Genomic DNA, 13,231 nt, shown 5'->3' with positions numbered 1-13,231 from the left:
TAATGATTCTATGATTCTATGATTTAACTAGGACAGTGATGCGGGATGACAATAACAGTCAGAGTCCATATCTAATAACAAATTATTTCAGAGATGGAACAGACTTTTTGCAACATGGTGGACTTTGTACTAAACAACATTTGTATGAAAGAGTTCATACTCTATATAGTCAGTAAAGCATAAGTAAAATGGATTAAGGACTAGCTAACACATTTCCACAGATAATTGTTAAAGAAATGCCAACATATGAAGGGGGTATTCATAGTAGAATTCCACAGGTATTGGTATTATGACCAAGACTAGTATTTTAATTTGATATGGAATTAAAGATAAACTTAGTTCTAGCATAATTTCTTAATTAAATGAGAGCAGAATGGTTATAGATAGCATAGACACACATTAAGTACTTGAACTATAGCTACATTTGTGGCAGGAAAGCTGAGAAGCTGAGGTGTACTTTAATTTCCAAAGCTCCCACCATTCATATGGGGATACAGCTAAACCATGCAGCAGCTCCTTTCTGGCCTGCACAGCTGAGTTTCTTCTTGGGAAAACCAGAACGTGAATTGGAGGGAATCACAAATGGCCAGGGCTCTTTTTGATATGGAATTCAGCTATTACCAGATTAGGGGAATCCTCTGTATTTACAAGAGTATTTGAGACACAATTGAGATAAGCTTAGTCCGTTTAAATATGTATATTGAAAAAGCAAGTTTTACACTGAGGAAAAAGGAGGAACACACCTTTGATTGATAGCTGAGATCTCTTGAAGGGGTCAAGGGCCCCATGTAGGCAAGAACATGAGCTCTCTTGCAAAGCACAGGGCAAAAAGGAGTATTAGACAGCTTAGGCCTTGGATGATAGGAAGGCTTCTGTGTAGGAGAAGGGAACATATCCTCTGCATATAGCACCAACGGGAGTATTACATACAGCTCTTGTACTCACCTTTATTAAAATATATTAAACAACTTAAAAAAATGTACAAAAGAACCATAAAAGTAATGTGAGATACTGAAACTTACTGAGATTTATGAAAAGGAACAAGGAAAATGTAGGTCCAAGGTATTTACTTGATATGAGTGAATCATGCTGTATGTGTGTTGATATGTAGAAACTGCCCTAATACCCAGAGAAGTAATAATGAACATCTTAATTGGTGAAAAAAGAAAAATGAAGGTGTGGTATTTTTGTTACATGAGCAGGTTTGGATTGTTTGCTAGAAATGTTTTCAACTGGTAATAAAGTGCAAGGTTAAACTATGATATTATAACCATGGTAATAAGTGTCAAAGTAAATTTGGTTGAAGTAATTTGTGTAGCTGATACAAAACACATCTTGATGCATTAATTGTTCTGGTTCAGGAATAATTAGAAACTAAATACAAAAACAAGACAATATCAGTGGTAAAAGGCACATTTAAGGGCACACAGTCTTAATACCCTGAGAATTTTGGATGTTTCACCACTTTTGGGGGGATACATTGAGCTGAAGCTCTCGGTCAGATCTGACAGTCAGTAACTTTGGAAGGCTTGATCTATTTAATTCAGCAAGAAGACAGTGCATAAGTATTTTTATGGAGAGAAACTACTTGACATAAAGTACACTCATTTCACCGGATGGCTGAATAAATTGAAATTGGAAATTATGCAAAACAAAAGAAGAGCAGTTAATCACTGAAACTACCAATAACACAGTAAATTCTCCAATTTTTCAAGTCTGGATCCCTTTCTAGAAGATACACATGCATCAAATGCAAGCTGTTTCGCTGTGTGTAGGGATAAACAGTTGTAATGTTACAGTAATGTACTATATACTTGATAAGACTCGATGTTCTATTGGTGCTTTCTGAACTTGTGAGCAATGAACGTGTGAGTCACTTCAGATCAGAAAGGTAGTTAAGATTAGGGGTTAGTTTTAAGATGTCTTTCTTTGTCTCCTTTTAAAATAAATTAGGTTAGAAAAGTTTTAACCCAGGAAATTGTTTGTATCACATTACTGTTACTATAGCATAGGATATTCAGGTTTCCATTTCTACATTATTGTTTTAATGAAAGTAGCCTGGTTGATAATATTGCAAAGGAAAATGACCAAGCCAAACAAACTTGAGAGTCTAACAATGTTGAGAGAGAGCCTTCATGAGTCAGAATATTGTTTAAAATAACTTTATATTAAGTGAAATAACATATTAAGGGAAACGTAAATATACATGAATATATGAATGTTCTAACACAAGTAATAATAGTGTTGCATTTTCAACTTTGCTTTCCTAACCTAACAATATATCGGCAGTTTAACATTTTCCACAGTAAATACTCAATTTGCTTAAATCTTCATTTTCTATTGAGGAGTAAAGATAAATCTAAATTATTCAAGACAACACCTCAAATAAAAAGCTACTCCATAGAACAGATAAGGTCAGAACTATTACCTTAAGTGTAAGAATAGAGAAAGTACTGTAAATTCCTCAAATGCCAAGCACATAATAAAAAGAAGGCAAAGAAAAATGTCTGTTCACTACTATTTAACAAGAATTTTTAATAAGTTGTCATTTATGTTAAGAATCATCTTACCGAACATTAAGCACTTAGATGTTAGATGGCTAGTACTAGTTAGTTAAGATCCTCTACACAGTAAGTTCCTCTATAATCAATCATCTGTAATGCATTCCTATTTCTAGAGGATGAATTGTTCCATTTTAAAAGCTGTCCAGATGTAGTACTCTCTTTACCTACTCATTTGCTAACATATATTAGACCAGTCGAAGTAAGATAATTTGAAGCCCAGTACTGAGAGTACTTGTTCCTAAGCCTTTTATAGCTGCACAGCCTATGTCCTCCTTGTCCCCCATGCTAGGACATCCTGGCAGATATAAGGCAAACAGGCTGTAACGTCATCTATATGAATTTCACACACACCAAAATACAGGCCATTGGAGCTTTCAGAGTTCTTTAGTAGGTTGCAATAATAAGAGATAAAAGGCGGATAAAAGATCTGGAATTTTGGTATCTCAAGAATGCAAATATACACCGGTACTAATTTCTCTGTAGGAAAAACAATGTAGATCTCAATCTTCAGAGATCTAATCAAATAAAAAGGAACTCCTCAAATCTTATTTGATTGACTTCAAATGACTTTTTAGATAAAATTGGCACATATTTTGAAAACACCTGGAAATGTTAATAACTTTCTTCCTGAACAGCCTCTGGCTACAGTAAAAAAAAAGTAAAGTTATTCCAAAGCATTACAGATGGAGCACAGCCTAGTTCAGGCCGCAAAATGAAAGGGAGAAAAACTTTAAAAAGAAAGAAATCACTGAGCTCTGGCCTAGGGCTATTTACTATTTATTTCCAGAAAAAAAAGTCCTCTGACTGGAAAAGATTACCCACATTGTAGCTTTGTTAGATTTGTTTTATATGCTATTGTAACTCCACTACTCCAAGACACTTTCTGAGTTCTGCTGCCTTCTTCTCCAACTGCTGAATGTTCCAGTGCCATTGTCTTTTATTTGAATGGAGTTTGTTCAGTTGGCAATGCAAACGTTTTAGAATAGCATCATATCTTTTATTCTGTACCTAATAAAATAGAATAAAATTCACTTCAAAATTTCTTCCAAGTAAAACTATTTACAGATGTGGGTTCAGCTCACCTAATAAGTGTAGATTCTGACATTTGACCAAGTCATTCCATGTTCACTTTATAGCTACCGAAGAGACACAGACATCTAGGAAGCAATTCATCTGACTTATTTCAGATATCTGCTTTAGGACAATATGAATCATGCCTCTCTTTCCCACTAAGGGAAGGAAAAGCTCTGTCCCACTAGGAGCTTAAGTGAGGAGTTCAGCGTGGGTATCTGCTCTGTAGATGTCTAAAATTTAACAATGTAAATCCCACCCAAAGAGTCAGCATCTCACAGCTGTGGCAACACTCTGTACATGGAAGATTTCAGGCTCCAGAGTGAGAGGTGAGAAAGGAAGAAATTTTCATTCTTTGACAAGTGCGTTTGGGTATAAATTAGAATACAAATGAGGTAACCTAAATGGCTGTAGTAGCATCTTCACTGTTGCACCGCACTTAAAAAGGTATGTTTTTCTTAGAAAGGCAATACTGTGGCAATGCAGTACTGTATCAGTTTTGCCCTCATTGCTGCCTTATGTGAAGAATAGCTGCTGCAGACAACCCTCTGAAGATTTGCATTCTGAAGTGTAAAAGCATGAAACATTCATTATAATAAAAATGGAAATAATGGGCATTCACTTAGTGAAAATTTGGGCTTACTTACTCTAGTTTGAATGGCATATGAGTGGTAGTGTATAATTATTCAAGTGTCAGCTTATTGAAACATTATTACACTGTATTTAGCATACATGTGATGGTGTACACCTGCATCAGAACTACAGCATTGCCAGTGATTTCCTGTGAGTCTTGCTGCCTAAATTTCACATATAACTAACTCCTTCCCTCACTAATGTTTTATAAATTACACTGCCTTCTTTTACCGTGATGGGTTGTCTTTCTTCATGTTGCCTGGCTCTCCACTATAATCCTTCAAAACTTTTCGAGGGATGTTGTCAGATTCACTCATCTGAATGACTGCTTGCAGGATCTGAACATTACTAGGACTGTGTTGTACGACACTGAAACATCTATGATCAGTATCATCTGCTTTTTTTAGAAATGTGTCTCTAGCGTCATTACTGTGAACTGTCTGGCACATCTGCTGAGGCAGGGAGCACTAATATGCTTACTGGACAGAGGGGAGGGAGAACATTGCTCCTTTTACCGGGCCTTGTGAACATATAAGTTAACCATTAGAAAAAATTGTCTGGGCACTCATGGAATCTCCATCACTGGGGTCCTTCAAGGACAGGATAGATAAGCATCTGCCGAGAATAATATAGCCACATGCTGATGTGGGGGAAAGGGCAGCAGGGGAATAGACAGTCTTTTGAGCTTTCTTTTTCTCATTATTTTTACGTAACAACCTATTTTCTATTATTTGTGGATGTTTTGAGTTAGTCTTTATGACTGAAGCCTTGTCTCTACAGAGGTAACCACCCTGATTTATTCTTGACATCCCTGTCTAAGGCAGGGAACAGGCCCTGCTCTTCAAGAGATGGGTAGTGGGGTTGGTGCTCAGGAAAGGCAGTGGAACAAGGTCTACAAACTGCCTTAAAAGTCCATCAGTACCCTGCCTGATGAGAAGCATCCCAGTTATGAATTAATTGTAGGGTTTATTAATTAGCAATGTCAGATCACCGACTTCCTTTGGAAAAAAGGAAGCTTAGGCACAAATTTCCTTGTAGAAAGACATTCATCAATAATTTTTAACCTTCCAAAATTCAGCTGCTTTAGAAAGGCATTCCGAGTTACATTCCTGCACGATGTGCTTAGGTGGGGAAGTCTTTGTGGGAAACCAGAAATAATACTGAGGCGAAGTGGGAGCACCAGGGCTGTGAGAGTCAGTCTACCCTGCTTGAGTGCCACCTTAGCCATGAATGAGGCTTCAACAGGAATTCTGTAGGCATTTAAGTATAGGGCTGTATAAGCGCAGACTTAGATGAGTGCTTAAAATCATTGCCGAATCAAGGCTCCAGGAGTCCTGTACTAACAGCAAACTCATTAATCAGGTGCCATGACTTGCTTGTATCTGGAGGCTCAGAAACCTGGGAACTCACATACTCTTTGCAAATTTATGAATCACAGAATCACAGAATGGTTTGAGTTGGAAGGGCCCTTCAAAGATCATCTAGCTCAACTCCCTGCCATGGGCAGGGACATCTGTCACTAGATCAGGTTGCTCAAAACCCTGTCCAACCTGACCTTGAACACTTCCAATGATGACAACATCTCCAGGCAAGCTGTTGAAGTGTCTCACCACCCTCATTGTAAAAAAAAATCTTCTTTATGTCCAATCTAGATCTATACTCTTTCAACCATTTAAAACTGTTGCCCCTTGTCCTGTTGCTACAGGCCCTGGTAAAAAGTCTTTCTTTCTCGCCCCCTTTATATATTGAAAGGCCGCAATAAGGTCTCCCCGGTGTCTTCTCTTCTCCAGGCTGAACAACCCCAACTCTCTCAGCCTTTCTTCATAGGTGAGGTGCTCCAGCCCTTTGACCATCTTCATGGCCCTCCTCTGGACCCACTCCAACAGGTCCATGTCTTTCCTGAGCTGAGGACGCCAGAGCTGGACGCAGTGGTCCAGGTGGGGTCTCACCAGAGTGGAGTAGAGAGGGAGAATCACCTCCCCCGACCTGCTGGCCACTCTTCTTTTTATGCAGCCCAGGATACGATGGGCTTTCTGGGCTGCAAGCGCACATTGCCGGGTCATGTCCAATTTTTCATCTACTAATACCCCCAAGTCCTTCTCTACAGGGCTGCTCTCCATCAATTCATCACCCAGTCTGTATTGATATTGGAGATTGCCCCAACCCAGATGCAGGAGCTTGCACTTGACCTTGTTGTACTTCATGACATTATAAGGAGGCCAGTTACTTTTGGCCCATGCAATGCTAGAAGCTAAGAATCCATGCAATATGTAAAAGTCCTATGACAAGCGCTGAAGTCTTGAGGTGCGGTGAGTCTGCAGATTAAGACACCTAGCTTTAGAGGTATTGTGTGACCGACATGTTTATATTCCTGTTTTGATCAACAGAAACCTAGTCAATGCACCCTATAAAGTCTAGAAAGACCAGATTATGCAGCTCACCCTACTGTAAACACCTACATATGGCCAACTGAACTGATCTCTAGAATACATCAACTGCACTGACTACACCTTCAGTGATTATAACGGGAACCTGTCTGACTCATGTAGTCCCCTGCATTAAAACAATCACATTTAGGTGTCGGCAGTCTGTAGCTGAATCCCACTACTGCAGTGCAATGGAACCTCACCCATGTGTCTAGTACCTCACTTTATTCCCATGCTTGGCTTGAGTATTCTTTCCTGAGTTGTGCTGAGGACAGCTGGGTATTAATGTCTCTGCCTGTCCTTTGCCAGTTTTTATATTAAAAATCAGATTGTTTTCCAGAGAGCTCTTAATAGAAAACAATACCCTGAAAGATTCCATTTTTAAACCTGCTTCCTTCTGAGACAAAAAGATCGTATAGCCCAAATAACTGAAGAACGGGTTAACCTTCACTATTTAATTAAATTGATTTCAATAACAGAATAGAACATTATTTTTAGGCTGCCTAATTTCTCTTTGGGTTTAGAGAACTTTCTTAGGAGGATGTTGCCTTAATAATAATTTTCTCAGATGCTGAATAGCATAGACCTATTCTAAAGTGGCTGCTTTTCAGTTTAAAAATTCTCTGCTGTTCCCTATCACATGAAAAATGATTCTTTTTTTCCTCCTAGATTTTACAGTGGGCAATAGAGCTAACCTTAGATCAGTTAATCTTTATATTATCAAGCTTTGCTCATTAAATTTTGTGGCATTTATTTGAACTAACAAGATAAACGATGTGAAACTTCCAGACTAAAACCATCTAGACATACAAAGTATTTTAGAAAGGAACAAAATGTAAAATACAGTTCAATTATTTAAAAAGAGAAGGTTTTAACTATTTATCAGAATTTTATCTTGGCAGCTAATTAGGAGCTGCTGTGTTATCCCTAATTTAATGTCAGGTCAAATTAGGGAGATTCATGGGAAGTCCATTTTCTTGGTGCAATTGATTCTCCCATTGATAAGTCATGAATAATCAAGTCAGTAGTGAATTTTAAAGTATTTCAAAAGTATTACAGAAATAAAAAAACGTGCATTTTGCTTTACTACCATTCAGTGACTTCTTTCTTTTCGGGACATCATTCCAAAAGTTCACAGCTGAACTCCTTCTTAAAAGACTTAAGAAAAAATGTTCTTAACTGCAATTTTTCTCATGATAGCAATTAAGTTCTGAATGAAAGCACGACTATCAGTATCAAGAATTTAAGATAGCGTGGTTACTGTATATATTTGAATAATGTATGGCCAGCAATGGTGTATAAAGTACTTCAAACTTCATTTGCACTACCTACATTCTGTCAGGAGAACTGTAATAATATTTTATTCAAATGACTCACCTCAATTTCTTTTCTAAGCTTAGTATGCATTTTTTTCTCTTCTTCCAGCAAATTTGTTTTTTTATTGATGAACTCTTTCAGTGTTGTGATTTCCCTTTTTAAAAGTGTAATTTCTTCCTGCAGATGTAAGTCAAGACACAGAAATCCCCTCCTTAAAAAGTTGCACAGTACATCTATTAAACTTATTAAAAATGTCACATTTTAACATTAATAGAGACAAGATAAAGATCTATAATAAACAATTTCACATTAAAATAATTAATAATAATTTAGGAATTGTAATTAAAATTAATTAAAATAATTTATAACGTGGCTTTAGATAGTTAAGAAGATACACTCTTGATCTGAAATATGCAAACAACTACAACAACACAGGAATTTGAACTCATTTTGGTGGTCTTAATTGTGTTTAAAATTTATTGCAAAATCAAAGAATATTTAATGTAATATTTGAGATATATTTTTCTTTCTCATAGGGAAATACAATGTTAATGAGTCTTTATTTATCAGTATTTAAAGGTTTGCTTGTACAACTAAGTTTTCGTCAATTTATGTGAAGAGAGTAACACCAGATTTTCAATAATGCAAGTTGCATCAGAGTTGAAATCTGTGACCCCATTTCAACTTCATACTCGTGTTTGTTCATATATTGGTAAAGTTTTGTGGTGAAAAATTCCTACATGGTAGTTTTTAATAGGTATTGCAATTAGGGTTACGTAAAAACAACAGTGTTAGACTAGAATACCAAAACAAATATATTTTTCCCCTCTCCTTCCTTCTATCACCATCTCATCAAATCTACCTCCTGTTGGCAAACAGCTCAACTCTAGCTTGTTACCTGACGGCAAAGTTAAAAGAATACTGTGCTCTTCCATGAAAAATGTAACAACACGGCAATGTTTCATAGAATTCTGAAAAGTGTCCATGTAAGTTTATCCAATAACCCAAAGAAGCCCACAAATAGTCTGGCAATGATATAGTTTAATTTACAGCTCTGTAATTTTTTTCATAGCTGAGTTCATGCAATCACAGTAGAACGAACCTGATTTTTACAAGAATGTACAGATAACAATGGCTGATGATTTTTTTTACTGCATACTGAAGTAAAAATTTCTTCAATTAATGTAGCATTATAAATTACCTATATTGCCCATAGTCAGTCCCTCACAATCTGTAAACATTAGACAAAATAATCATATTAGCTAAACTATGCCAAAATTATTTCACACAAAAGGAAAAGAATCAAAGAAGAAATATAGTACCTGCACTTGTTTTATAACAGATCCTTCTGGATTCTGAAGATCACGTATTAACTCCTCTTTCTTTGTCTTTAATTCTTTAACAACAGCTTTCTTTTTAGCAAGCTCAATCATAACTGGCATTTTACTTTCCATCTCCCAAAAGAGATGTTTATGAGCCTTTATTTTTTCCCGATACTCATTATTTCTTGCAAATGTCATCTCAAACTCTTCTTGTACTGTTTCTGCATCATGCCTCAGCTTTAAATTTTCAGAATATAGGGCTCTGACTTGGGCCTCCAGATTTTCACACTGATATTTTGTCACTTCTATGGCATCATCTTGCAGATACATCTCCCTTTCTGTTGTCTTCGTTTCTAACAGAATAGAATCCATTTCTTTTTCTAGTTCCTGAAACATTGCCTGTAAAATATTTCAGTGTTCACTTAAGAACATTTTTTGAGATACTAGGTATCTAGTTAAACACTCTAATTTATATTTATTTAACAGTCTTCTTTTTCACTTGTTTAATGTGGCTTGAATGCAAAATTTCCTAAAATCATCACCTCAGAGGCACAATGCAAGAATACTAGCTTAGACTTCTCCCCTTAGACTGAGTCTAAAATATGAAATAAAGTATCCTTGAAATTACCTTAAATTCCTTGTATTTGCAAGATACATAGGACGTGGCAGATCAAACCCAATCCTGATGTTTGTTTAGAGCTGAAATCTGGTTAAGTCCTAATCAGACTAAAAATAACTAATGATGCCAAAAGTCACTTACAAACCCACACAAACACATAGATGGGTGTTTGGAGTGATGGAGATTAACTAGCCTGTTCTATTGAACTTTTTTATCCCACCTTCATCACAGTAGTATTTGAGAGTAGGATTAATCCCAGCTATTTTTAACCCCCTGAGAAATATGCATCTGGTCCTAAAAAGGCCTGTACACCTTTTCACTGATGAGAAGTGAACAACTCCAGGAAGTAATACTTCCACCCATCGTAAGAAATCACAGAATCATAGAATCATTTAGGTTGGAAAAGACCTTTAAGAGTCCAACCGTAACCCTAATGCTGCCAAGTCCACCACTAAACGATGTCCCTAAGTGCCGCGTCTACAGGTAAATCTAAGATGGGAGGGCTGAATTGCCGCCTCAGAAATGTTTATCTCTCTCTGATGACTACCGAGGGAGCCTAGATGACTAATACAAGCTTAACATCCGACTTGTAGGTGATGTAAGCTAGCTACGATGAATCTCACCCAAAGTTAACAGCCAACAGTAGTGCATTAAGTGAGAGAATTAGCATCGTGATTTATGTCACCTATTATCTTTTCCCTAATGGAAGCATTACAAGTGCTATGAAATCTCTTACTCAATGTCTTGAACAGATTAAGAAATTATTAACTGTTAAGAACAAAAAGTTTCTGTGTAACTTCTAATTTGGAAATCTTGGGCTACAGTTTTAGCAGGATTTGCATCACTGCCAGCCACCATTTACTGAGGACAGGAAAGCAAAAGATCTTAATCGCAAAGATCTTCAATTTTGGAAAGGAAATTATTGTTTTCCATGTCTTCTGTGACATGCACACATGGGAATAGATGTAAAGATGAAAAAGCAGTTCTGCATTCTGACTTTAAGTTCCTAATTATTCAACTTTGCTGTTCTGCTAATGCTAATGTTTGTATGGAATTTCCTAGGGTTTGGGCTTTTTTGAAAGAAAAAGGAAAAGGTGTGGAAGAGGAAGAAAATAAATAAGCTAACTTAATTACCTAGAGCTTTAAAGTTCTGTGGGTTTTTTTGAAAACAGATACCCTTTTTTAAATTGTTTGATCACAAATTAATTGTTGCAGCATCATCATACTATATTATGGGATGGCATATAATTAGGGAGAAAGCTTCTTGCAAGGTGTGGCCAGACAATTCCGAAGCAATAAAAGTTTTCACTGCTCCTTCAGAGAAGTTATCTTTGTACAAAATTTTAAACCTCAATTATCTCATTTGTAGGGCGATTCACAAGTTAGAACTGGAACTCTACTATTTCCGTTTGCATTCTCCCATGCTCAAAAATGCCTGAATGCTACTGTGTCTTTCCTCAGACTTAAATGTAAGCCTCTCAATAGAAAATTGATCTCAAAGGTTAAGTAATAATTGAAAGCTTAATAATTTCTGTGATTAGAACCGAAATGATTACATGATCTTCACAAAAAGTACATGTATCCAGTGTTCTACAAAATATTACTAAATAAAACCAGTATGTAATGACTACTTAGGACACCCACTTCAAACACACAGAAAAAAGTATTTTGTATGAAAAAGATGCTAAGAAAAAATGATAGAGTACAGTGAAAATCTGCCAAAAAGGATGCTTTTTAAATCCTTTTTTTCCATTAATTTCTCAAGAAATCACTGTGAAAAATTCAGAGAGCTCTAGCTTTGTATTGAGTTTTTGTGGGTTTGCTATCTCAGTGTTTTTTGGGGTTTGGTTTGGTTTGGTTTTTTCCACACAAAAAATAAAAGCTTCTGCTATAACCTGCTCTAATGAAATCTTAGCTATATTGCAGCCTTACAAATAACAATACACATACACAATTTTGGCTAAGCCTAAATGCCACACACAGGAACAGAACAGCTGCCTTACACTTAAATGAAAACACCCTGAAAAAATGAAGTACCATCAGCTTCTCTTATATGTAGGAATACTTCCTCATCTAATGAAAAAATTAAATTAATTAAACTACTCCAGACAAGGCTTATTACCTGCAACTGGAAAAGAACTGTTTTGCTTTTTTCTATCTCTGATGCTTGTGAATGCTGCTGCTCTGCAACTTGTTTTACAACTTCACTTAGTGATGCAGAATTTTGCTTGGCCATTTTAGGCAAAAGTGCAGAACTGTAAGGAAATAAAAAAGAAGTGAATTGTTTTATCACCATTCTATTTAATTCCTAACTGCTAATGAAAGAGAACAATATTAAGGCCTTTCCTATGGGATCCCAGATCAATTATTTCATGTGGTTCATTTTTTATTAACAAGAACAGGTTACTGATGGGTGGATGCTCAAAGCAAATGATCGAGAATTAGAACCCTTTCACGCAGAGTTTTATAAAATGAAGTATTGCAATGTTCTTTCTACTTTATAAAATAAGGTATTGCAATGGCTTCTCCACAGGTCAGATCCTCAGTTTGTTAATATAGTCATAGCTCTTAAAAGCGTCTTAAGAGCATCTTAAATGCATGAAAGCATGGTCTCATATTTAGCCTGAATATTTACATTATTGTAACAGCTATTACAGTTACCATACTGCAACTGCCTACTATATCAACTATTAAACTATCCTTAATGTAAGAGAAACAACGTTGAGAAAGCTGACACATTGAAAGTCACAAACTAGGATCACTGTAAAGATCCCCGCCACAGTGATTAAAAAATATTTAGCCCTATTTTTGTATCACTTTGGATAGAATACGTTTATGAAGAAAATCTGTATTGTTATATAAAATGACATCGAACTCTCAAGAAAATGCAGTTGAGTCTGGCACAAGTGCATCTGCAGGCCCAATATATTAAATGGCATGCAGGTGACGCACAAACTGTGCCTGAAGGTTGGTAGTCTTGACTAGGAAACCGCATTATCATTTTATGTTTAGGGCTGTTGCAACGCTTGTCCTGGCACCGCTCACTTCTCCCCTCTTATCCCGCTCCAGCACTCCGCACCCCTCAACACCAAGCAAGCCTGCCCCTGCCGCGCACAGTCCCGAACCCTCCAAATGCGCTGAAACGCCAACAGAGCAGAGCCAGGCGACGAGCCCACTCCCTTTCGCTACCAACCCGCTGCGGCTGGGCGAGGAGGGCGAGCAGCGCCGGCCACCCCCTCACGCAGTCACATCCCCTCAGATCGGGGGGCTGCAACGGCC

The 13,231-nt window shown here is 36.9% G+C and overlaps 1 protein-coding gene across 1 annotated transcript; it reads right to left on the bottom strand.

Annotated features, from left to right (window-relative positions):
• Positions 1-3,416: 3,416 nt before the first annotated feature.
• On the bottom strand, positions 3,417-12,188 carry CCDC122 (coiled-coil domain containing 122). Its single transcript, XM_009574094.1, has 4 exons — positions 12,075-12,188; positions 9,334-9,732; positions 8,072-8,188; positions 3,417-3,572 (listed from the first exon to the last, which is right to left on the bottom strand). The coding sequence occupies exons 1-4, from the start codon at positions 12,186-12,188 to the stop codon at positions 3,417-3,419; spliced, it is 786 nt and encodes a 261-aa protein (XP_009572389.1).
• Positions 12,189-13,231: the final 1,043 nt, after the last annotated feature.

The sequence above is a fragment of the Fulmarus glacialis genome, unplaced genomic scaffold, assembly GCF_000690835.1.
Source record: "Fulmarus glacialis isolate BGI_N327 unplaced genomic scaffold, ASM69083v1 scaffold47953, whole genome shotgun sequence".
NCBI classification, from domain to species: Eukaryota; Metazoa; Chordata; class Aves; order Procellariiformes; family Procellariidae; genus Fulmarus; species Fulmarus glacialis.
This window is presented reverse-complemented; position numbering and strand designations above follow the sequence as displayed.

Coding starts and splice junctions, on each gene's coding strand:
- CCDC122 (XM_009574094.1), bottom strand. CDS start 12,188: ATGGCCAAGCAAAATTCTGCATCACTAAGTGAAGTTGTAAAACAAGTT. Junction 9,733..12,074: donor CAGTTCTTTTCCAGTTGCAG/GTAATAAGCCTT, acceptor AATATTTTACAG/GCAATGTTTCAGGAACTAGA. Junction 8,189..9,333: donor CTGTTATAAAACAAGTGCAG/GTACTATATTTC, acceptor TTACATCTGCAG/GAAGAAATTACACTTTTAAA.